Source organism: Polyergus mexicanus, unplaced genomic scaffold, assembly GCF_030449975.1.
Source record: "Polyergus mexicanus isolate NDT 795.1 unplaced genomic scaffold, iyPolMexi1.0 SCAF_1, whole genome shotgun sequence".
In the NCBI taxonomy this organism is placed as follows: domain Eukaryota; kingdom Metazoa; phylum Arthropoda; class Insecta; order Hymenoptera; family Formicidae; genus Polyergus; species Polyergus mexicanus.
Window position 1 is genome coordinate 9,499,136 of NW_027223321.1, and position 27,522 is coordinate 9,526,657.

At 38.2% G+C, this 27,522-nt stretch overlaps 1 protein-coding gene across 4 annotated transcripts in view; it reads left to right on the forward strand.

Moving 5' to 3' along the window:
• LOC138934060 (paired box protein Pax-6) overlaps positions 1-27,522 on the forward strand; it is a 92,315-nt gene that overhangs the window by 31,110 nt on the left and 33,683 nt on the right. For all 4 annotated transcript variants that reach the window (XR_011447087.1, XM_070297464.1, XM_070297473.1 and 1 more), the window contains 4 exons: positions 4,190-4,355; positions 5,419-5,599; positions 23,267-23,457; positions 24,120-24,229. Coding sequence is in view for 3 of the 4 variants with exons in the window: in XM_070297464.1 (XP_070153565.1) it covers positions 4,190-4,355; positions 5,419-5,599; positions 23,267-23,457; positions 24,120-24,229 (648 nt within the window). In the remaining variant the exon portion in view is untranslated. The remainder of the gene's footprint in view (positions 1-4,189; positions 4,356-5,418; positions 5,600-23,266; positions 23,458-24,119; positions 24,230-27,522) is intronic.

Genomic DNA, 27,522 nt, shown 5'->3' on the forward strand with positions numbered 1-27,522 from the left:
ATCGATCCGTGTCATCGATATACAAATCGTTTCGCTAAATGGATGGGAAATTCAAATTTTACTCTTGAATTGTTGCGCTATATATCTCAAGTATTCTGTATTTGATTGAACACTCATATAGAAATAGTGAAGGTTTTGCCATCTCCAAACTAATAAAATTATTTCTACATATGTATGCAGTAAAATGAATTTTCTATTTTTATGAGACTTAATCATATTCAAAATCTTAATCAATTTTGCATATATTTTTCATTCTTATAATTTTAATAATAAAATATATATTCTTTCTTTTAAAATTCTTGAAAAATGTTTTACATATGTAAAATTTTTCTATACGATATATTCTTCAAGGATTTTAAAATAAAAAGGATACTATATAAAAATGGAAACAATTATAGCGTTTATGAGATGCAGAGAGAATAAAGCGTAATGATCCATCTGAGAGAATGAAAAATGTATCAAAACACAATACTTTATCGTAATATGAGAAATCGGGATGCGCGGAGTAAGCCTCGTGTAGAGGAAGCCGACAACCTCCGGCGAGCCGCTGCTGCTCGTCGTAATTGATTACGTCACGACGGCGAGAGGAGGACCACCCCGGAGAACAAGGAGGAAAACGAGAGGCGGATATATAATCGGACGGGGAGGAAGAAGTCGGACGGATGATGAATGTGCTGTCTGAGCCGTCGCGTCAGCGAGGCTCTGTTGCCCGTTTGTAAACGAGCTTCCCATTTTTTTTTTTTTTCACGGTTCTTCCCTCGCTGCCAAAAGTATCAAACTGTCTACGCACATCCGAAAACACTTTGCCGATCCTTGTCGATCCTCGATTAGCGTTCGCTGATCACTTGCCATTAGACTCTCCGAAATTTTCTACTTTTTGTTGATATACAGCGTAAAGTAAACAGAATTAAAGTAACAGAAATAAATTGAAAGAGAGACGGGGAGAGATTAATAGAACTAATTAGAAATTATATAAATAGTAGAGCCAAATATTAAAATATTGCCAAGATCCGCGCATCTCCTTTCATATATGACAATAACATATGTGCATTCATATGTCATACATAAAAAATTATATATCGTACATGTGGAACTTGATATCATTTTATCTTTTTCTTTTCTTTTATCTTTTATCTATTTTCATTTATTTTCTTTGCATATAATGTAAAGAAAAAACATTTTTTTCATAATATGCATTTGTACAACGTTTTATCACAGCCAGTTGCGCTAACGCGGGATAAGAAAGTTTGTCTTGGGTAACTATTGGAAATACGTTATTATTACGTTGGTAGATGAGAAACTATCTTCTAAGAAACAGCATATTATATATTATAATGAGTTAAAAACCTTTCCCCCTTTATCGCACGGCATATCTGTGCTGCGTTTGTTAGCAATACGTGTTTTATACACAGGCTAATTTTTTCGTCTTTTCTGTTTGTAAAAGAATCTCTCTAATTTGATATTTTAATTACACCGAGCAAAAATTTGATTTATGAAAATCATTGTTTTTAAAAAAAATCTATCCTAAGGTATATCTTATTTATTTTCTTAATATCTCTGACAATTTTTATTATTGCGTATGAATGCCGATAATAATAATATGAAAAATAATAATATAAAACATCAGAAAGAGTTATATACGTGATAACAATAATTTTTTAAAGATCCACAAAGAAACGGTGATGGACATTCGGAAAAATTCCGCGCGTGTTCGATGATGCATCATGATATGGGAAAGGGTGTTGGGGCGAGAAAGCGAGAAGGGATCAAGGGACGACTAATGAAGTCCTAATAAACGGCGCCGAGGCTCGGGCAGGCGGCGACACCCTTTCCGGCTTGATATTTAATACAAACGTTACAATATCAAAACACGTCCTCTGGGTCCGAATGCCCACTCGAGCGCACCCCTTGGTCGCGCGCGCGGTTAATACCGGCTGCCTTAAAGGCGCAGTATCGCGCACCCCCTTGCGTTGTGTTGTACCGATAATACAAACGTACATATCCCCAGAATCCGCGTTGGGTTCACGACGAGAGGAGCTAACTATAATTCCCCGATGCTCTCTCGTGCTCGAACACAATGGCCAGGCGAGCGATGCAAAGGGGAGAAAGAAAGAGAGAGAGAGAGAGAGAGAGAAACTAGCCCTCTCTAAAGACGCGCCAGTTATTTGCGCGAGTTATTATCGCTCGTTAAGAACCGGCATTCGAAGCTCGTTTAACAATTTGCTCGCATTCGCCCTTCTTTTCACAGACTCCATTTGTTTCTTTAATTTACTACTTCGCTTTCTGTCCGCCGATTTGCGAATCCCATCGCGGTATTATCGGTAAATTTTTATCCGGACGAGAATTACTGTTTCCTTTGCTTCCGCATGCGTATCTCTTATATATGCCTCTTTTTTATAGATTTTTATAAAGACACAAGTGACGACTCTTATTAAAACATAGAAAACATTAATTTGTGAATTATGACGCGGTAGTTATTTACACCTATATGTGTACACATATGTTGGATAGCCTCTCTCTTTCTCTCTCTCTTTTTCTCTCTTACGACAGCGAGGGAGACCCATTCACGATGGGACGTACACGCGAGAAATGGCTCGCGATTCTCGTGCCAGGCCCATTTTCGAAAGTCAATCGACCGTGAGCCCCCTTTGCGTCGATCGCGCACACTCGTAAATCTCTCTTATAACCCTCCGGGTGTATGCCAGTCGACGCGATGCGACGCGCCGAATTAGCGTCAACAGGATATTTTTGACAACCAACGTTTCTTTTTTCCTAACGGACCTCATAAGCGATAGTTGTGTATGGAAGCAATGCGTACATATATATCTGCATTCACATATTACATTCTGTTTGGTGATGATTTCCAAAGATGTTTCGATACAAGCTAAGGATTCAATTTTTTTCGTATTGCTATATCTGTTAGATTTATCAGATAAGTTTAAAGAATTAATATATTTAAAGGATATAACAATTTTTTATCATATTTTTTAATATCTATATGAGATAAAGAAATATAATTCTTTGCAGTGCAAAATGTCATAATTTTTAATGAGTAACTATTTGCGTAATTTTATTACATTAGCGTAATCTATAAATGAATTAAAAACTCTTGGATAATCTCATACCCTCATTTATGGAAAATTATTTTTACATTCTTTAATTAGTATTAACTTAGAGGAAAATATATTTTTTAGAAATATTATAATGTTACATGTTGGAAAATATCAGAATTTTAATTTTTTTAATTATTTCTTATGACCATATGAAACTAATCATATTTCTGATAACTTTATACATATAATAACGGATAATTAATATGATTCTATTGACATATTCATTATACGCAGACAAGGATATTATCAAGGAATCCTTTTACTAGATTCAAGATAAATCTTTTTTATACATTCTTTGTACATTATTAGAAAGGGGAAATATCTGTTATCTGTGCTCTATAATGGTACTTATTTTTTCTTATCTTATTCGTAAATTTTACTTATCTTTTGAAAACGATAGGATCTCTCTACTCCAGAAAAATTAGGGCGTGGCACTCCACTCTAGGTGTCACCTTCGGATGCAGCTTTTGCGCGCGGCGGTGACGGGAATATAAAATATCTGCACGAGGGAACGCTTCTTTTTCTCACTCTCTCCTTCCTGGCGTTTCTCTCGAGTGTCCCAAGACGGCGGCGTGTGTGCCTGCCTTGTCACTGGCACAATGAGTCGAAGATTATCTACGATGGGATTCGCTGACATTACGACGCTCGCGACCAACCCCCTGCGCTCGTCCTCCGCCACTCCGTCGCCCCCTTTCGTCGAGCGCGAAAAGAAAGAAAAAAAGAAAGAAAGAAAGACCCGCCGTAGTCCTCTCTCCTCTCGGGTTTGAGCTTCTGAACGGGAGGAGAGAAAATACATGATCTACGGCGACAGCGGTATTGTTCGTCGAAACGCGAAAAAGTCACCGGAGGCGGTGGAGCATTTGAACTATTCACACCCCTTATGCGAACAGTTCAACGCGGGAGGGTATCGAGAGGAGAGAATAATTCAGAGAAATATGATTTCTTTGTCGGCATAATTTTTTACCGCTTGATCTGTTGGTGTATCTAGTTCTAAAGAAAAAGAAAAAAAAAAACAAAAATGACTGGTTTAAAAGTAAACGAGCACCGAGTATATATGCGACTTTCATCGTTCGCAGGACACAGCGGGGTGAACCAGCTGGGTGGTGTCTTCGTCGGCGGTCGGCCACTTCCGGATTCGACGCGGCAAAAGATCGTCGAGCTCGCACATTCGGGCGCGCGACCTTGCGATATCTCCAGGATACTGCAGGTCAGCAACGGCTGCGTCTCGAAGATCCTGGGCAGGTTGGTTGCAATACTGCTTATTTCGCTTTTACATGACGGTGTCTACTCCTTCGAAAAATATGGAAAATCTGAAATTTATTTCTTTTATATCTAGAGAAAAATCAGAAAATTCTCATAGAATTTTATTTGGAGTCAGGGAACTTCTTAAAAATTTTTCTCTGATAATATTTTTATATTATAAGTATTTAATCGGCAATCCGCCGATAAGCCAAGTTATGAATTATTAAAATATAATATAAATATTTATCTAATCTTTGTTTATATATTCAATGTCTTAAAAAAATATTGAATCATGCAATACATATTCTTTTTATTGTAATTTTTACTGATAAAAAAAAAATGAAAATGTTATGCAAGTGAAAAATATTTATCTTACGAAAGCTATTCAGCTTTTTTATTACATTTGCGAATTTGAAACTTAGGTCCATGTTTTTCCTCTGTATGAGTGAAAAGCATTAGAAAAATGGATGCAATAAAAAAATTTATTTTAAAAGATTGCACCAAAAAATCTTCAAAACATTCTCCTTACCTGGAATTTTAAACAAAAATACCTGAAAAATCAGGGAACTTTTTTAGAAGATTGGAGTAGATGCCCTGGACATATTACACGCAATCCTTGTGGATCAAATCATTACATACTTATCAATTCAATTTCAATTCAATTAAATTGTATCATACTCTAAAAATTTATTTCACAGTTTGATAAAAAAAAAATATGTGATTGTATATTGATCGTTTTACATTAGAATATGTAACTTTTGCAAATTTTAAAAGGTAAAAGAACATCGTAAAGTTATAATGGAATTCAAACTGGTTAAGAGGAGAATATAAATAGGTTATTCAAACACTTTTATGTTACACACAGCCATTGCGTCATAAAAGGCGCAATCAAGGTATATTGTTCAATAACGGCTTTGCCCCCGCATTATGCAGTTCGGTCCAAATTTAAACCGTAATATGGCGGACGATATGCTTAGTGTAATGTCCTATTACCAATGCTGACTTGAAAGATTTTTATTCTTGTATTCCTACCGTATTGTACCGCAAATTATTATTGTTGTAGGTACTATGAGACCGGATCTATAAGGCCCAGAGCCATTGGCGGCAGCAAACCGCGTGTGGCGACGGCGGAGGTCGTCAACAAGATCTCTCTCTACAAAAGCGAGTGCCCGTCGATCTTTGCGTGGGAGATCCGAGATCGCTTGCTGCAGGAAGGCGTGTGCACGAACGACAACATCCCGAGCGTAAGTACGACCTACAATATGTTGAAAGATTTTTCTTACCTTCACTTATATTAAACAGAAGATTGAAGAATATATTATCTTCATTATAGTGGCTGTGTCACTATCATTATTATGACCACTGGATAAAAGTAGATAACGAATTAAAATAATTAAAAATATTTTTGACACAATAAACAAATTCATCTATAATCAATATAATAATAATTGAGAGAGAGTAAATAGACATAGGTAATTTTTCTTATCTATAAAAAAGGTACATTTTCATCAACGCGAATATATAATGGAATTATCTATGGTGAAAATTCGATTACTTAAAATTATTCTACATCATTCAAAGTTTCGTAATTTTATTAATCTGTTACAAAGGGATGTTGTAGCAAAAAAATCTGCTAGATCGTAAAATACATCGCACATTTAATGAAAACTGTGTTATTCTTTTTAAGAAACAGTGAAAATACAGATCAAATAATGAAGATTCGCGCTTCATGAAAAATCTCGGTTAATTTAGTTAAAGCTCGCTGTGACCGATTACAACAGCTTGACAAAAGGTTTCCGCGGAAGAATCGGTGTCGCGGCGGCGGCGACAATACAAAGCGCGTCGCAAAACAGCCGTAATGGAGCCTGACTTTCGGCGGGCGGGTGGAAGTTGTAAGCGCGCAGGCGTATTGTCAACGGGGGCTTTGTCTCTACTCACACAAAACAGGACCGCATTTACATAGATAGCGCGAGTCGTACGCAGGACGAGAAGGGGGACGGAGGTGAGGGATGGAAATCAGTTTTCCGTGGGGTGGCGACCGGTTGTACAGAGGATGTTTATGCGAGCTGATGGACTCTCGGGCGACGTGTGCAAACTTCACCCCCTCGTCGCGGCGCGCGGCTGATGTTGTTAACACGAGGCGGTTAATCGCGCAAACGGATGACGGACGATTTGGCGTTAACCGGTTCCGCCCCGACGAGTCCCCTGTTTCCCCAAACATTCTTTCCATCTCGCAATCGCGACATACCGATAGAGATTCTGATCTATCGTTAAAAAGTGTCACTATTACATATTAACATTAAATGCAATTTTTTTTTTTTTCTTTTTTATGTATTGCTTCGCAAGTATAGAGTTGCCAATTTTTGTCAGGAGAATGATGAAAGGTAAAGGAAAAGACAAAGAGCGAAGAAAATAATTTCCTATTCGCACCTCTAGAATTTAAATCGTAAAGACACGATTATTTTTTATAATTCAAAAGATATTCGGAGAAAGGAAATTTTCCTGATATCTTTATCAACAATGAATAAATACAGAATTCGTCGGGAGTGCAAAATTGAATTTGAAATATATATAATGATTAGTAGAACACATATGTTAAACACCGAGAAGCATCCATGGAAAAGGAACGTAATATCAATCCTTATAGAATTAATTAAGAAATTGCTCGAGGATGGTCGACGCACAGATCAAAAGAAAATTCTCTGACGTCTTCCTTTTTTTCATTTTCCTTCTTTTCCGATCTGTGGAGAGAGGGACCCTCCCCCCGTCCCCTTCAACCCCGCGATACGTTCGGTGTTCACGACGACGGGGTTGGTTCCTCCCCGTATACCGCCGTTGCCATGGATATTTGCATGCGTCCAATAAACGGTGGCTAAGGGGCTCTCGACTCGCTTAGGGTAAAAAGCGAAAGAGGGTCGCTAAATTTTACCCTCCCCCTCCCCCACATTGCCCTACGCCGTTCTTCCTTGTTTCTATTTGCGTCGCGACTCCTTCATTCTATTCGTCTTCCCTTTGCTAGGCTGGCTCGCTCCCTCGCGTCTTCGTAACAACGCCGAGATGCACGCGAGCTACCCTCATGAAGAGGCCACGGGTGAAAGTCGTAGCGAGGTTGGAGAAGGAGAAGGATGACGGTAGAAGCATTCTTATCGACGTGAGAAAAAAAATGTCAAAGGCTCGCCGTGAAAGAAAGCCGACGAGAGTTCATCTTCGCCGTTTTTTGTTCAGATCTCTCTTCTTTCGTCGTCACGCATCCGCGTCTAGGAAAATAGACTGAAATGATTCGTTTGAATTTGCAAAAATTATGATAGCTTTTAATTGCTGCGAGAAAGTAGATTTTTCTCCTTCGTGAGCCGTTATCAAAATAGCATAGCAATGAGAAAAATAAATGAGTTATTTATACATTTAAATCTTAGACTTTTAAGAATTTTTACTTTTTCTAACGTAAATTTACATCATTCTTAATTATTTGTTCTCGTAATCCTGACAAACGTTTCTACCCAAATGATACTTTAAAATGATACATTTCGTATTCAACATAATTCATTCGATTTATTTCAGAATCGCAATTTTTCGGCTATTTAGGTATATGATATTAGATATATAATTAGATATTAGATATGATTAGATATGTGATTAGATATTGTTGGCGAAAAGAGAATTAAATGAAAAAAATGGTGGAAAACACGCTCAACGCCCTAAAGAAACAACGCGAAAAAGTTGTTGAACAAGTATGTTACAGCGAGTTGTCAAAGGCGTGACTTTTAAGCATTTTAAGCGGTAACGAGGCGCCGACATAAACAACGATGTTACAGAATTCGCGTTTTAACAAATTACGGGAGAGCTTGCGGACTTCGCGGAGCGCGCCTCCGGGGCGTTGGAGGATCAAAGTCGGCGCGTAATCCCGGCCGCGTTTGAGGATCTTGCGAGCGCTTCTGAACTTGTTGTGGGCAAGATTAACGTTTCTTTAATGGTCCGTGTAATATTCCATTACGTACAGTTCGCTCGAGAATTATTGCGCCGGGACGAAACGAAGCGTCGAACGGATTCGAGCGCTAAAACGCGAAGCGATCGAACGGCCAAAAGGAATTTCAGTCTCACATTCGGTGAAGTCTTCAGATATTACATCGTTTCTTTCCGAAAATAGATTAACATCACATATATCAACAAAATTGGTATATCGAAATATCGTTGGATAAAATTTAAAGAATATATTTTGTCTGAATGGTACGGTTACAAAATTAGTTCTGTGCTAATTTATAATAATTTTCAAAAGATTCATTTGTCTTGATGGATAAATGTTGTGTCTTTGAGAAAAACAATATATACAGGGTGTCTGACATGTAAGTAGCCAAACGAAAAGTGGAGATAGATCGGGTCAACCTGAAGCGAAAAGTCCTATACCATTTTGCTAAATTCGCAATAATTATTATGTTATTAATTAAAATGTCTCAGCCAATGAGCGAATTATTTTTCGGCGCGGTGTCGCTCGCCGCGTGACTCGGCCTCTCTCGCTCAGCTGATACTTCCAACGCTAAGAGACATAAACAAGTAAGCCATTTTACATTTCTATCGATTCCGGCCTACCGCTTCCCACGCGCTCATTGACTGAGACATTTTAATTAATAACATAATAATTATTGCGAATTTAACAAAATGGTATAGGACTTTTCGCTTCAGGTTGACCCGATCTATATCCACTTTTCGTTTGGCTACTTACATGTCGGACACCCTGCATATATATATAAATATATATATTACATTGTTTGCTATAAAGAAGTTCTTCTAAAGCTATACAGAAGGATTAAAAAAAAAAAAAAAATGTTATTTTTAAATTTTTATTTTACTATGGAATATATCGTAAAATATTGCGCAAGTGCATAGAATTTTCACAAATGTGACATCTATCACCACGTTGGAAAACTTTTGAACAGAATTTCTTTCTTAAACCAAAGTATTTGAAAATTCTTCAATTTTTCTCTGGGAGCAAGATAATTCGCGAACGGGATTGATTCGAAAACGTTTCTACTCATTTTCTCGGATTACTTTGTGCGTGTCCGTCCATGTACCGCCATGTATGCGTGTGATAGACGATAGAAGACCTCAGTTCGCAGGGAAAAAGAAAAGAGGAAGAGTGAGAGAAGGTAGGAACGGAACGAAGGAACGTATTCCAGGCGAGCCGTGGTGATTGGGGAAAATTTCATTATTCTCAGACATTACCCCCGTTATTGTAATGCCATCAAATTGGATACGCTTCGTACACCTTGTGGAATGGGTGGAATATCTCGAGCTCTTGTCTCTTTTGTCGGCTCTCTCTTTCTCTCTCTCTCTCTCTCTTTCTTTTTATTCCGCTTCTTTTGCGTAAATGTCGGAACGAGGCTTGCCCTGTTGCGGATTTCTTCATCTTGCTCTAACAATTTTATACTATATATATATCTCGTTCGATTTGACTAAACAAAATCGGAAGATATACTTTTTGTGTGTTTCAAACTTTTTGTTTGCGTTAGGTTCTATCGATTATTACAACGAATAATTCTTATAAAAATATAAATTATTAATGTATCTTATGAACAAAGTTTTTCTTACATAGACACGATTTTTGTCGAGTATTTCCAAAAATCTCGTTTCATCGTTTAAAGAAACACGACTACAATTAATCCGTTAATTTATGAAAAAAAAAAATCTCTTATCTTGATAAATATTACAGCCTTAACTTGCATTATATACATGATGATTCTTTCTACTTTTCAACGAAAAACACAATTTAATTTAATGTTTTACCTGTTACTAGTTATTATTTAACTTTATATATCCAATAATAAAACTCAAAATATCGCAAAGATAGAGAATAATTAAATTAAGTATCGTTGATTAGATTTTTATGAAAATTTCTTATTATTATTAAAGAAGAAATCTTTTTCATAGAAATCTCTTCAACGATACTTAATTTAATTATTTTCTACCTTTTCGACATTTTGAGGAAATACTTCAACGACCAGATCAAGTAAAATTACGCGAGAGCAACAGTTTTGTGTATAACAGACGCCCGATCACATTTATCCTCTTTCGCGAGAAAGTTGAACGCGCGCGGAATTGTCGAATCGAGCCAATGGCTCGACAAACCAGTAAAGCCCGCAGGACGCGGAGACGGATTCGAAATGTCCTGCGGAGCTCCCGCTATCCGTTTCGTCGTGGAATACCGTTTCGGTCCCTGCCGGATTTGAATCTGGCACCCGGCGTGGCGGATGCGTTATTGGTTTACTCGCGCCACTGGCTCCGGGATGCAGACAGCGGTTCTCATCCGAGGACGAGGAAGAATTGCCTGTGAATCGTGTATGAATTGGTCATTCGGGAGTAAATCCTTTTTCAGTCATCGTTGGTGATTCCGTGGGAAAAAAAAAAAAGTTAAATGTTTCTCTCTTTCCGCTTGTCTATTTATAATCATTTAAATAATTATTATATTTTTGAGAATCCTTTTTCATACTTTTTTATGGAATTTTTGTTATATACTTTTGAAAGGTTTGATATACATATATTATATACTATTATAATATTATCCGTGATTGATAAATTATCGATAATATATAATATTACAGAGGAAGCTGAGGTCATTAGAATTTTAATAAATTTGCAAGTCATATTTTTGAGAGATCAAAGGGGCGTTTTTTCTTACAAAATTTATTGGTAGAAAACAACTAAGAGAGTCACTGCGAAACGAGATTACATTCGTTGACCAGAACGACCATGCGTGTCCATTCCAAGGGTTGACGTTGACATCTCGCCTCCATCGAGCATCTCTATATTATATCGCGCGCATCTTTCTTACGTAAGAAATCGTCTAAACTGCCTGATTATAATCAGATTGCTGCAATTCATTGAATTGAATTTTTTACGCTTATAATTTTTGAAAATCGTGCTATTGGTATACGAATTTGAAAAACGTAAATCGTGAGAATAATCTTGTCGCGATGACAAAACCGATATATGATAACAAACATGGTTAGTCAAATTAGTTTTTGACAGTCGTATTTCCTGATATTGTGAAGAATATCAAATAATCATTCTATTTAAAGGCAACATACTTGTACTTTATTAGTAGCGCGTCTTTTTTGTTGCTTCTCGTACAATTTGAATTCTCGAGCTTACGGCGAATTTGCGGAGCCATCCGCGATTCAATTTATCTGGCGTTCATTTTTGCAAAAGTGCGTCTCGATGACAACATTCGTCATCCGCGGAGAACCCGCTGTCAAGCGAGAAGAGCGCCGCTGCCCCGACGAGATTACATTTGTCGAGGTGGCCAGCACCGTCGTTCCGGCTGGTTCCAGGCAGTCCGATCCCGCAGGGAGGTAAAGGGGAGAGAGGTGGAGGGCGAGGGGGAGAGGGTTGGATGTCAATGCCGCACCGTCGCCGTCGCCACCACCGCCCAACCCTTTTAGAACGCGAAATCGCGCGATATACAGGCCGCCAGCCGGCCAGCCCTCGCTCTCATTCCCTCGACGCAAGGGTGGAAAATCACGGGTACCACGACAGAATCGTGATGGGAGGAGATGAGCGGGGCTCTCCCGAGCGATGGCCGTGCGCTGTCTCTGTAATTAATAGTCACCCATCGCCGACGGACAGCCCGAGAATCGAGTTTACAGCCTGTAACCCGCGTGTCGAAGCGAATCGGACGATTGTTTAAGCGAGTGGCCATCTCTCCGTCCGACGTCTCTATCCATTCAAAGAATAGCACCCATTTGATTGCGTGTATCGTTTGTGACGTAATATCGTGATAATAATTTTGCGAATGAAATGATCTCGCGTAAGAAATCGATTAGTCGACATTCCCAGACGTAACGAGTGAAAGAAAAAAGTATTCGATGAGATAAGAAAGTAAAAACATTTGAGAGAGAATTTTCCAATATCTTACTATTTATGAAAGAAATCGAATTATTATAAATTCTCTTGCCACATTCATCTTATTTTGTTACGGAGAGCCAATCGCGAGCATAAGAAATTAATTCCGCAACGGCACAGCCCGCTCGACCGACACCGACGCAGGACGGGTGATTAAAAGGAACGTCAGTTCGCGCGAGGAAGAAAAAGACTTCAGCGGCGAGAAGGATTCTCGTTCTTGGTAAGAGGAGAAACGCGGAAGGGTAGTGGGCATCGAGAAAGAACGGCGAACGACTGTGGGAAGAGAGGTAAAAGGGAGAAGAAGGAGTGCCCGAGAGGGAGAGAGTGGAAGTTAGTGGCGGCTCGGTGAGAAATACATAATGCAGTAGCCGGACGTCTCCGACACCCCCTAACTCACCCTTCTCCGAGACGAAGAAGAGGAGGGGCTGCTGTTACCGCTGTCGCGAGAAAGAGAACAAGGGAGAGTATGTAGAGGAGAGGTTGGCCACGGCGACGGTGGTGTTGGTGATGGTGTTAGTGAAGGAGTGGCAGGAGGCCCGGGGGAGGTTGAGGGGGTTGGTAGCGCGCGCGAGTGTACGAAGGGGTGCATTGATTTACGCAGCCGGGGCAAAGCGAGGGTGTCTCCAAGGCGGACGTGCAGGGGCCAACAATTCACTCGCCTCGGGTTCCAGGAACCATCCATTACTTTGGTTCTTCCACCGTCACCCCCTAGAGTTGTCTCCCCCGGCATTGTTGCGGTTACTTACCGCGTCCATCGAGAACGTAGCCATTGTCACGGCGAAGTCGCGTGGCTCGCCGGTCTCTGCTATCTTCGCGTGACGTCATGGTGACATTGATTCGATGAAGAACTAGATCTTGGGACATATCATGAGAGCGATTTTCTTTCTTTCGTTAACATAAATTGGATTAAAGAGCGATTAACATGCTTTGAACATTGAACATTTAATTGCACTATGAGATTATGTAATTCTTACCAAAGAAAATCACAAAAAAAATCTCAAACTTCAAGAATTGAAGCTGATTTCGTATATAAGAGAATAGTTTAAGCACACATTGATTTTTCTGATGAATAAAGTAATGGGCAGATAATAAATAATTTATATCAATATTGATAAAATGTAACGTTTAATTGCTGAAAAATATAAGTATATCGATTTAAGAGAGAGAAAGAAAGAAATCTGTACCAAATCTGTATCTTTGACATTATTTTTCTATTTTAATCAATTTTTAATATATTTACAGAATATATTTAAAATATTATATTTTCAAATCTTGTTATAAATTTATCTCATCATTTTACTTTATTTCCATTTCGTTATTTTACATAGGTATTATTATATCCAGAATATTTCTAAGTATAAATTATTAACAAAGGAAGATCATACAATTTTTTGAGAGTTTATTATTTTCTTATCATAAAATGAAAGAATTTTTTAAATTATTTACGATATAATCAAATAATAGTCTTATCATATGTTATATTATATATATCTATATATATATCTATATATATATAATATTCAATAATAATATAAATAATTAGAAGACTTGTTTGGATCGAGGACAATCGATCGAGGATATTCTATTCTCGATGATAGGCGATCAAGAAATATGTACGGATAAAAAAAGCGGATTTCTCTTTGGTAGAAAGAGAGAGAGAGAGAGAGAGAGAAAGAAGGGAGGGATAGCTCTCTATGTCGAAGTGGTTAACGTCATTTTAACCGCTGACTGCTCTCGCAACCCTATCCGCGTTCCGGCGTCAGTTCATCCACCGTGCACCGGTTGTCCCGTCCAATCAGGTCATCGTCATCGCCGTTGTCGTTGCTGATCCGCGTGAACCATGCTCGTATACGTGAACTGTACACGGTCGATGGATGTGCGGCCGAAGAATATCGACTTTCAGCCTTCCCGGCCTCGATTGTCCTCCCGGCCGACGACTATCAGACGTTGGGATCTCTCTCCGTGGCCGAGTTCCTTTTTTTCAAAACTGGTGCGTGTTCCTCCTCGTCAAGTCTTGCCTTTTTTCCTATCCCCGTATCTCCGACAACCTAGATATTCCCGCGAGAAAGAGACAAAGAGAGAGATCATTAGATTCCTTCGTCGTTCTCTTCTTCATGCTTTTTTGCATCATCGTGTTTTTCTTTACGCCGTGCTTCTCAGATATGACTGGCCATTTGATCGATCATTTTCTGTTTCGCATTGATCTTCAAGCTCGTGCAGACAATTCGAGACCAGTCGATCGGTACCGGTACATGTAACCGATTCGCTAAGCGTTTGCGAAATCATGCAAAATTATAGAGTCTGTAATATCCTCGTTCTATTAAAAAAAACATTGATTTGTCGAAGTCGGAAAGAATCGCTTAATCATCGAGATATATCGTAGAATAGTTTAAAACCGTACATCGATCTTCATTTATTAGTTTTACGTTAAAACGCGGCGGTACGCGTGGCAGGTTCGTTAAACGTTAGCAAAATGGGACACGTGGCAACCTCTGCGCAAAGCTGGAGCATCCTCCCTTCTTTCCCCCAGGTCCGCTTCAGTAATCATCGTCCGCCGGTCGTAGATCGTCGCAAGAATCCGAAAGAGCTGGGGGAGGGTTGTTGCTGGTAGTGCTCGCTCGAGAGCAGGCAATAACGATGCGACGCGTGGCGTCCACACCACCCCCGTTCTATCCGAGGGAACCCCCGGCGCGCTGCTAAATACCGAGTGCCCCTCTTGGACGACGAGCGCCACCGATGGCGGTGACCGCCACCCCTTCTTCACCGCCTTCGAGGTAGTCCCTTATATCGGCGAGAGCGCTACCCTCGGCCGTTCCAGATTAAAAGCTGTGATTATACGTGGCATCAGACACCCTGCTCCCCTCTCCCCCATTCTGCCTCTTACTCCGGTGCTTCTTTCTACCCTTTCTGTCCTTTTTCCGCCGCCACCGTTGTATTTTGAAATCGCCTCTATCCGCCACCCTCTATGCCTCCTTCTCTTTCTCTCCCATCTGTATTTCACTCTCCCCGTGGCTCTTTCTGTTTAAATTGCGAATACCGCGCGTTCCTCTCGACTTCTATTTAAATGTAATTTGTATCTTGCTCGCGCGCGCGACCATTCGACTCCTCTCGTCCCTGAATCTCTCTTGTTTCCTCTCGCTACCCGTGTGCGCGCGAGCGCACTAAACACATGTGTTAGGGCGCGAGTAAGTCTTTTCTTCATATATTCTATTATAATTTGTACCAAATAAAACACTGAATTAATACTTGTAATTTTTATCGTGTAATAGTCGCAATTTTTATTATATAATAATGGCAATACCATATTTTTCTTATATAATAATACCATAATTTTTATTATATAATAATTATAATTTTCATAGTAAATATATACAATTTTTTTATATATCATAATTAAGATTTTTATTATATAAAATAATTCTGAAATGTGGACCATTTTTTAAAAAAATCATTGAAAATAGGAAAGCATGCTTAAAAAATCTTATAATTACTTTAATATTCTATTTGAAACATCAATTTAAATACATTTTCTTATTTACATATCGATAAATTTTTTTTATCAAAAAAAAGGGAAAGATCATAAATTTGTTTTTAAATGAAATATAATTTTTTACTCAAAAATAGTTTTAGAGAAAAAAGATTTAAAATGTGAATAAAAATGGATTTAAAATATTAACAGAATTGTAAATAATTGCTCTAATAATCTCAATTTTTATCACATGTATTTCTAATTAAATTTTTTATCCATTTCATATTTCTTACCTCGGACCAACATTTCATTATTCTCTCTCTCTCTCTCTCTCTCTCTCTCTCTCTCTCTCTCTCTCTCTCTCTCTCTCTCTCTCTCTTCGTACCGATAATATTCCACACTACCAGGATACGATCCACGACGTGGGGCTAGAACCGCACTAAGTTTCTTGGTGGTACGTGCGATAAATCAAACCGACTGTGATAACTCCTGGAATAATGGCTCGCGAGATAACGATACACCGGTGGAATCGTCTCCGTCGTCGGGAATTGCCTTAGATACTTTTGCGCCTCGTTCGCACGTTATGCTATTCCACTGTGTCTCAAACTTTTGATTTAAGAGATAATAATAATTGCATCTCTTTTATCGTTAATTAAAAATTTTAACTTGGACTATATATATCTGTAATTATCGCCGGCCTGCATTTTTTTCCATGGAAAACGAACTGTATTAATGTCTTCGGTGTTGTCCATCCTTTTATTTCATCTCATTTATTACGGTAACTTTATGAAAATTGCTCAACAATTTGATATGAGCCGTTACATACATGTATAGCGTATTAAACAAATTTATCAATTTTCGTAAAGTTTCCGCGAAGTAATAGATCAAATAAAATAAAAAATAGACGACATCGGAGATTACGATCTTCATAGCTGTCATATTTGTAATCGAGAGGGCATACAGTCTTGATCTGTTATTCGCCCCAACGAGCGAAGGTGCGACATGAATATTTCGAGTTATCAGATCGAATTAACTGGGGTTCCGCTAACGCACGACTGTCACAGACGCGCATAATAGAGACGTCAGCCTCTACGATCGCCTCTCTCGCAGTTTTTTTTTTTTTTTTTTTTTCGTCTCCGATCTGATCCCAGCAGAATTTCCCACGCGATCCGGGACGGTGACTCTTTATACGACAACGTTGCGCTATATTGCGCTCGGAGGGTGCAGAATTTATATTAGAAATCCCCGTATCGGACGGGGGCCGCGTGGCGCGTCTGTTACTGCACTTTTTCGGATCTCCGAATTGGTCACGATTGTAATTGCGAGAATAATCGCCGAGAAATTGCACGCCTTTTTTCGTATCATTGTACCCCGATCGTCGTGGCATCGATTCCAATAGAGAAGAGAGGGAGAATTTTGAAATTTACTTCATGACAGTTTCCGTATATTTTATTTCTGTATTTATTATAATTTACTATAACGCAACTTATTACAGTCCTTAATATATGAAGACTTTAATTATATCAGAATTTATTAAGAATGTTCTTCTTATTTTGGGGGGAAAAGATTATAGGTATCTGTAAGAAATTAACACAAGTATTTTGATTGTAAAAATCTTATTTAGAATTTTAACCACAAAATATAGAGGGAAAGAGAGATGATACACGTAACGCGTATGATACTGTCATTACTTCGAGGATACTCGAAACCCGTGATTTCGAGGCTCGCGCGAGAGGTTGTCGCGTCCACCTCTATTCTCTCGATCGACACAGGGGTGGCTTAATGACAGGTTATGGCATTTTGCTCACTTTCGACCCGTGCATATGTTATACGAGCGCGGTTCCTGTGCGAGCAGGATGTCGCCAGACAGCACGTGCCGGAGTATCCTTGCATCCCCACGGTTCCCATTCCAAACACGCACGCGGGAAGCGCGGAAATATAATATGCGAGTAATGTAAGTCCCGATTATAACGCGCCCTGTCAACGGAGAGATCATAGATTTCATAGCTGTCCGTCTCCATCTCGTTAAAATCCGATTATCACGGCTTTAATTCATCACGATACTCTTCTTTGTAAAATTACATCGTGCTGGTATTTGAAAATACGAGAAGGGAATATGTGATTTAATTTATATTGTTATACAAAGAATCGCATGCGTAAAATTATATTTCTCGTGAAAAAGCATCTTTTACTTTTAAAGATAATACGTGAGAAATAATAAAATAATAAAATTATTATTTTCTAAACGTATCTTTTATCAGCATTATTATATACGTAACTCTTTTGATACAAGTAAAGGTTTCACTAAGTTATATTACATTTTATTATTTTTCGCCTTTCTTTTTCTTGTTCTCCAGAATAAAGCGAAGGGTTTGTATCCCTCCTTGGGTATTTAACACTAACGCATTTGCAACTGCTTTTGTATCTCCTCCGAATACGCTCCCTGACTTTTGAATAAGTTTTATGAAGTGCTGCTGATTACGCGTGTCGAATCGTCCGGCTATTATTTCCAGGATGTTTTCGCGATAATAAAGCCGTGCTGTGTACGACGGGCTCGTTCGGATCCCCAGGATAACGGAAGTAGTCTGAATGAAGAGGAAAAGAGAAAGTCGTGGCACCCTCGTGTTCTCTCCTTCCGCTCTCTTCACCCTTAACACCCTCGTCTCATACATACATATGAACGAGCCGTGGCAGGAAATACGCGACTACCGCGAATAAGCACTCGTAAAAATTACAGCCGCACTCTCTGCGCGCAAAATCCCTACACGTTAAAAGATAATACACGCACTATTACGTGTATAGGGTACGCGCCATCCGTATAATATCTCACGACGGTGATTAAAAAAACCTCCCTTCGGCGAGCGATATCGTAAAAATTAAATTTTACGCAAGAAAAATTGATGAACTTTAACGAGATACACCGTTTAAATGTGCAGTTAAAAATGGAGTGTGAGGGATTTTTCCGAATTAAAAAAAGATTAAATTTAAACAAGATAAATTGTTTTTGATATACTATTATATAAAGTTAATTAAATCTTTTTACTAAATTTCTGTCCGTATATAAAGAATTGTACATATGTCCTGAAAATATTAATGATGTATAATAAAGAGATATAATTGTGTACAAAATAATTTTTATAATTCTTTTATAGATCGTCAAAACGCTCGCGGTTCTCTCGAAATACCGTGCTGGTGTTTCGCGGCAAAAGAGATTTTCCGTCGGACAACTATCGCGGTGATGTCACGTGAGAGCAATATTATGACGTCTCTATCCGGCACCCTCTTTAAGAGATCGGCTACCCTCGAGCTTTTCACGCTTCATGCTAATTTCATCGATCCGATGCCGGCTTCTTCCTCTTGCGCCGCGTTTTAAGCCCTCGCCGCGTGTCCGCCTTTGTGCGAGCCGCGCGCATAAGGATGAAGGATAATATCTACGTTCCTTTTATATGCTATTCTCGTATCATATCGCCCGGCTTTATAACCGTGCAAAAATGTGTCGAGAATCCCATTGTCAATGATGAGCCAATAAAACACGAGTTCTCGCCCGTGTGTCCTTCATTTTCTATCCCATCTTAATGCCCGCGTTTAGATGATTACACGATTGAATTAATTTCTGTTAATAACTCTCAAATGAATACATTTGTTTCAAATTTTTATATTTTTTTAGAATTAAACCACCATTTTGATTTTCAAACTAAGAACTCGATTTTATCAGGGAGTTCTTCACGTATCATAAAAGTCAATTCTAAAAACAAACAATCTGTCATTAAAATTTAATTCGGACTGAGGGAAAGCTTATATTATGCGTTTAGAAGAACCTTTTTATATCTTGGAGATCTATCAAAGACGGAAGTGTCTCGATGTTTCGCAAGTGCCCTGCCTGGCTCGCCACGAAAGCAGATCCATTGTGGTAACGATTTCCACAAGGCATAACGAATAATAACGGGGGTGACATACGTCGTAAATATATCGCAACGGTTGAGAAGCAGCCAGCACGATATTTGCGGTTGACGTCAATCAAAAAACCGGTCAAACAGTCCGGACACTCGATGTCACGTGAGGCGCTGATTGTCCCTTGACAGGCAGCCGTCGCTCGTCGGGTTTCCGGCTTTGTCGCCAAGTGCTTTCTTTGTGCGCGACAACGACTTTTCATTGTGGATCGATTTTAACATCGGCCAACTTTACAAGCGCGGCGCGGAATCATCGAAAAGCCAACTTATATCTAATCGAAAAGATTGCCAAATTGAATTTTTCTATGTTCCGATAAGAATGCATAGTAAAAGTACAAAATTGATATCAAGAAACATAACATATCATCGAAATTAAAATATCGTAAAATTAAAAAATACAATTTTGTTTTTTATTTTATACGATTTTTTTTTTTTAAATATATTTATCGCGTTTTTATTGTAAAAAAATATGGTCACATTTTTACCAATAGTTTCCGATTGGAAGCATACGCGTCATCGCGTAGAAACTCGTGCAGCTTTCCGAAAGAATTAGTCATACATGTGAGATATATACATACAATAATAATTTAAGATCAGAAATTTATAATTAAATGAAGCGTAATCCCGTTTTCGATCTCGATTATCCATCGGTCATTCTATTCGGATCCTCTCTTACGTTACGAAGATTGTTAATTTGCTGACGGAAGGCATTTGAATCTTCGGAGACAGGATGTTTTGGACATCGGACGTGGATGTCGGAGGCAAGACGAGGGGAGAGTGCCGGTGACATCTCTTTCGCGTCAGTGGCGGAGAGACACGACGAGATCGTGCGGTTGTGGTGGTGATAGTGGCCGTCGTGGGCGCCGAGGGGGACGACACGCTCTCGCTCCTGCTCCGGTGGTGGGTCCGAAATGTCAGCTCGTTTCAATGCCGTGGAACCCTGACACCGGGTCTAACAAACCCCAGGGAACGAATATCTGCTATGACCGATTCGGTCTTCTGTCACCGGTATTCGCCAGCGTTCGCCTTTCTCGTCTTGCCTTCTAATCCAAGGCGTGTAATAAAACATAACCGAAATGCAACGGACAATTGTAAAAAAAGTTCTTTACTTTTCGCAATTTTTGGATAATCTTATCCTGATGGTATTGATAATAGAGATTAATGAGTGATTTATTTCTGCGAAGTGTTAGTTTTTCATTCTCATTTATAGATCTTTTTTACAATTAAAGTTTTGATTTTTTTCAAAACAATTCTCTGTAAAAAAATTCTTGGATGTTTCAAAGGAGGTTTCATTAAGCGTAAAAAGCAGAAATCCAAAATATAGGATATCAATTTTACGTCTTTGTTATATGAAAATTCCTAATAATTTTCTTATTTCGCAACTGGAATTTATTTGATTGACAATACTTTTCGATGAAATTCTTTAGAGAAGCTATATTCTCTCTTAGAACCTAAAAAAGTTTAATTTAAAAAAGAATTTACTTCATGGAAACTCGAAAAATTTCTTTTTAAGAACTAAAAATGATTAAAATGTATATCTGGAAATTTTAAGTTTTTTGCAACAAAGTTTTTGTCAGATATCTATCAATTATATTGGAATTTCGAGTTCGATTTGCCTTAATAAAAATGTCGGGTCTAATATAACTTAAAAAATTGAAAAGAATTGATTTGAGATTTATCAAAAAATTAGTCATTAGAAATAAAATTGAAGAACATCATGTATAACAATTTGTTGCTTTTATGCTACAAATATTCCTAAAAGATTATATATTCACATTAATTTTTGATACTTTTAGCGATACGAAAGGTTCAAATATTGAAAAGTTTGACATTTTACTACATTTTTAATACCGCGTCAATTGCCACGACGTGCGTAGCGTAATACAAGAATGCAAGAAAATAAATTGCAAAACTATCGGCAGCTGAGATGTACCGTTTATTTTCGTGAGAATTCTTTTACGACTTTGTCAAGATTTATACGAGCCGTAAGTGACAGAAGCGACAAAGACAGCCTGCAGAAGAAGACAAATAAAAGATACGGAAATAAAAAGTGCAACTCCCCGTCTTAAAGGACATCGTAAATTTTTCGCGCCCGTAGATATTTAATCGCTTTCGTAATCGTATATACGCGCGCAAAATAGTTAGACAGATTACCTATATATTATGTAATAAACAAAAATCAATTTTTAACTTTATTCTCGTTTCACGCAAGTACGAATTTTAAATCAAAATTATATCTATGAGCAAAAATAAAATATCACAAGACGATTATGTGTAACGGAAAACATTTATTTAAAATATGATGAAATAAAAAATGATCTATTAAAAAGTCTCTAGTAAATTTGCGGCTATATAAATTTTTTATTTTGAGCCTTCGATTAGGGACTGAAGCCCAAACAAAATGATACATCGATTTCGGTATCTATTATTTACTCGCGATACACGTGTAATACGAAATTTGTTCTCTCGGAAATTTCCTGTTGAAATTCTCATATCGAACACGATAGATTGCGGCGTTATCGCACTTAAGAGCGATTCTGAGTTTCGGGATCATATATGCGAATACGGCGCGCAGGGAGGACAAATTCGCGCGACGCAAATGCGCGAGTGTGTACTTACGTCGGCAGAGGCCAAGTCCCCTTGGAGTGGCGCGGAGACGGATATAATTGAAGGCGGAGGTAATTAACTCCCTCGTGCAGAGCGCGCCGCGTCGGCAGCCTCTCACCGCATCGTTTTAATTACCGCTCTCGTCGCATTTCATCGGGCAGAAGCGCCTCTCCCCTCCCTCCCAGAGAGAGAGAGAGAGAGAATCTTCATCGTTCTCCGCACATTTCATGTTTATAATAAATCCGATCGCAAGGAAAAAAGGGAGAGAATGAGAGAAAAATGTGCGCAATACCGCTCGATAACTCTCCAAATGCTTTCGTGAAGAAAAGATTTTTTTTTTTTTTTTTTTTTGCGATATTTTCTTGCCATTCGAAACTTTGGGATGAGGGAGAAAGAGAAAGTAATTTAGCTATCGAAAGAAGTGCAATTAGAAAGAAAAGCGATGAGGAAGTTAGAAAAAAAATGTAAGATCGATTAAATTTAGGTATATATGTAAATAGAAATACTAGCTGTGTTAAAATCTCAATATTTCCAGAGATTCATCAATTTATTTTAAGTCAAGGACAAAAATATTCAAATGTTGATACTTTGTATTATCATTGATTAAAAATAAATTGTTATAACAATTAAGAAGTAGAAGTACATATAGAATTTTATTTCTTATTTAGCTTCGACGAAACTTGATCTTAATATGATTTTAGTTTAAAGCATTTACCTTCATTTCCCTAAATTTACATAGTGATGTCACTTGGTAATTTTACTGTATACATTAATAATGATACAAGATCTTAATTTGTTTTTATTTCTTTGTCGTACATTGGCGCAATAAAAATTGTACTGTGTATGCGCTCTTATTCGCAAGAAGCATCTGAAAAACGGGTACGTAGTATATGAATGTTATGCGCGCAGTTTAACGGCTGCGAATTTATTTAATTATGCTGGAGTATATGGTTAACTTGTTTTATACATCGGTAAATGTATTCGGGTTCCAGGTGTCCTCGATCAACAGGGTACTGAGAAATCTGGCCGCGCAGAAGGAACAGAGGCAGCAGCAGCAACAGCAACAGCAAGGGGTGGGGGCCGTGGGGGTTGGCGTCGGTGCCGGCAGTCCGGCGGAGAGCGTTTACGATAAACTCAGGCTATTAAACGGACAGACCACCGGCTGGCCGCGTCCCAATCCCTGGTAAAACTAAAATTCAAATATCCTCAGTGCCTGGTAAACAGCATTATGTGTAGAATATATATTCTACGACGTGTAATTCAACTGACACGAGAAAAGGAGATAATAATTTCTTATAAAAATTTCTTCGTATATTCTTTTTCTCTAACATATTAATATACCGCTCTATATACGTAAGATATATAATTTTATAGAAATATGTTACGTAATACTCTATTACAACGTTAATATCGTATTTCTCGAAATTATGACGTAATGGAATTGGAATTTTTTATTCAATATAAAAAGAATTTTGAGAAATGATTATCTCTTTTAAATTAAGAAAAAATATTTTTGCCGAATTATCGGGGACGAGAAATATTTTTAAAAAATTTAAAAAATTTTTTATTTCATTTTCAATTCTAAAAAGAAAGTACTGCGGACAATCAATATGATAAACAGAGAATGTGCAAAGTAAATTATATATTAAAATTGCACCGATTGCGAGATAATTTTGCAATGAAACGGAACAAAATTTTAAGAGAGAGATTATCATTTCATTTAAATTTTTAAAGTTTCTTCTATAAGTTGCGCTTGTTTTTTTTTTCTTTATATAATAAAAAATTAATTCTCATACTATAATTATTATGTTCATTAGTTTGCTTAAGAGCAAATTATTATTTTAGGTATCCGTCGAGTGCGGGAAGCCCTTTTTCGTCGATACAATCTAGTTTGAGTCCGAGCCATTGTTCATCCTTACCACCAGATCCAGCGGACATATTGCACGCGAAGAAAGGTAAGTCATCATAATTATCGTGACATTTTTTTTTTTTTTTTTTTTTTTCAATGAGCACAGGTTCTCGATCGTTTAACGATCTTGTTATTACGAAGATAGGAGAAGATACGAGAATTAGATATTCAATAGCGTTACGGTTTGCTAAAAGCATTCCGTATTTTTAGACAAGGCTGTTATAGGGGAAGATTTCCCACACGACGAAAGCCTTCGACAATTGTTGGCGCACGGTATTTCGATGTTTACTGCGTTAAAGCGTTAGCGTGAAACGCAAATACGCGTGTGGCGTAGTGGCCACAGGCGGCAGGACGGGACGGGAACGTTTTAATTAATTAATTTATCGGACCAAACGATACTAATATCAATGTAATTCCGTCGGTGGGTCCCGCGGTTTGCCGCACGCGTGTGTGTGCAACGCTTTTCCGGTAATAATTTTCCGGTAACGTTTAAACGCGGTCTTCGAAGCGCAGAGGAACAGAGAAACGCGGAACGAAACACAGAGGGACAGAGAAAGGGAAAGAGAGAGAAACAGAAAGAGAAAGAGAGGAAGAGAGAGAGAGAGAGAGTGAAACAGAGAGGTCGAGTAGACCGGGGATGCGGGGGGTTGCGCAGAAACGTGGTTGCAGTCGACCGGCCAACCCACGCGAAACTACTCCACCTCCGACATCGCATTCCCCTTTCCCACTTCCCCCCCATCCGCCCTGCACCCCCTCCCACCCGTCGCACCGCATTCCCTTTGCCGGCACATCAAACGCGTGCGATTTCTTTCTCCGCGTTTTCCCGTCGCCACCGTCTCGACACGGGGTGTGTCAGACGCAACGGAAAACGGCCTCTCTGATTTTTTATTTATCGCGACGCTCATCCCGCAGATCTTGTCGCGAGGAGAGAAATTCGCAATTCTGTTCGCTCTTACACTAATAATATATTTATAATAATTATACATGGCCCTTGACGAAAGCTTAACGAAGTGACGTGCGATCGATGATATTTTTTGCAACGGAGATTTGCTCATTTTAGAGTTAAAATTTTTTTCGTAATATAATTGCATGATATTGTAATTTTATTTCTTAAGCAAAGTTTTTTTGAACCAAACTTAGATGATATAAACATTGTTTAAAACAAATAATATTTTTCCCCATTTCAATAATTTCAGATGAGGAAATATTGAACAATTTACACGATAATAACATATAAAAATTACTTTGAAAAAAAATAAATTAAAAATTGCGGCGCTATGCACTTGGTATAAATTAGCAAGTCATATATGAATCAATAACATATTTTGCTATTGATCATATATAGCATTGTTATACAACTGATATTATTACGATTATATTAATATCATGATTGGGGGGGAAACAACCTCTTTTACGAATTATTAAAAATATTAATAATATTACATAAAATTTCTCTCGCATAAAAATAACACCTTTTTACGATGCAACGCATATTATTTTGTATTATTTCTATCTTGTTAAAGGGGATGGGGGAAAGAGATATACAATCAAATATGGTAACTGTTGCGAGCGTTCAACCGCATGCGGGCCCTGGGGGCCGGATTATCGGTACGTTGCTGCGGGGGTGGCACCGTTTATAGGATAACCCGTGTCAGAAGGGTTGTTTCATCTCCATCCTCGTCCTGCCGCCTAAATCTCTTTCTCTCTCTCTCTCTCTCTCTCTCTCCTCGAGCGTCTATTTCGTCCGCGCGTATATTCTCCCTAAGTATTTCGACTGTTGTCGATGTATCGGTCGAAACGGAAGATGCCCCCGGCCAATCACGCAACAACCACCCTTCCACCTCCCCCACCCTCTCCCTGTTCCTCGAAAAAGCAAAGCGAAAGCAGATTACGGCGCAATCATCGCGCGAGCTGCAGGCGCCGCCTGTCTCCCCTCGATAAGGGAGGAGATTTTTCGATCTGGCCTGATTCATATAGCGCATCTTAATACTCTGAATAACTCTACGTTAAATTCAGACAGACTCTCAGGACTTTTATTTTTCATCGAAAATCGCAATGCAAACTGTGCATTTCTTTCTCAAATCTATATACTCCTTCTCTCTCTCTCTCTCTCTCTCCTTCTCTCTCTTCTGTCTTTTTCCCTTTCTTATTGAACAAGATTAATTTTTTTTTATAATAATCGCTATTTTCGAAATAATAAAAAGCACGATTATAGACAATGCGATTTTAAATTTCTAAGGAATATCTATTTATGAAAAGGAAAATATAAAATAAATAATAAATCGTAAATATAAAAGATATTTTTTTTGCATATCATTAACATTGAAAATATTGCTATACAATTTACGCTTTTAACGAGACAAATTGTTTTAATTAATTACTTGCAACGCATATTGAAATTAAGCCTTCATCTCGCCGCATCCTTCTAAGCACTCTTTTACATATATACGCTCCTCAAAGGGAGTTATTTAAGTCTTCAGCGGTTCTCACGATTCTCTCAATAACGTCGATACCTTTGTGTTGAGAAGGGGTTGAGAACGTCGCGTTTATCGCACTTTCTTCGCGCTTCCTATAAAGAGTTTGCGATAAAGAACCCGGGGAAGGATACACACAGATATATTTTTCTTCCCTTTTTTAAATATTTTTTTACCCTTTTGTCGTTGATTGCAAAAAATACCGTTACTTTGATTTCCTCCTTAATGCAAGCTACGGAAAATAGATCAAGAGAATAAATATCCCTCGGAACGATTATCAATAATACCTTAGACAAAAAAAATGTAGTTACCTTGAAGATCATTCTGTCGCTTTTTTGCTAACTCTTTTTAAAACACATTATTTTATTTCCAATAATTATAAAGACTATTATATTATTACAACGGAATTAACTGTTCTTCGCTTCGTTTGTAGAAATTTTCAAAAAAAAAGTTATACTAAAATAAATTATAATTGAATTAAATAGGATAATTTAACTTGACGAGTTTGCTCGTAATATACATTTTTGCAAAATATCTTTACATAGAAATATCTTATTTTTACGATAGATCGTAATGTTTCTCAATGCTATTCCCGATATCATCAAACGATTGAATGAACGAGATTGGGGGGTACACCGCGTTACGTATAGTTCTCAAGACCATTAAATGAAAAAGCATCTCTCGAGATACGATCGGTTATATGTATACGTATACCATGGTACAGTTGTCGTCGTATCGTTGACGTCACTGGGTTGTCTGGTGAAAGGCTGATCCACAATACATCCCGGGGTTGCATTGTACCGGGTTGCGCGAGACGAGACGGCGTACAGGCATGCGGAAGAATTTCACCAGAGAGTGACGAGAA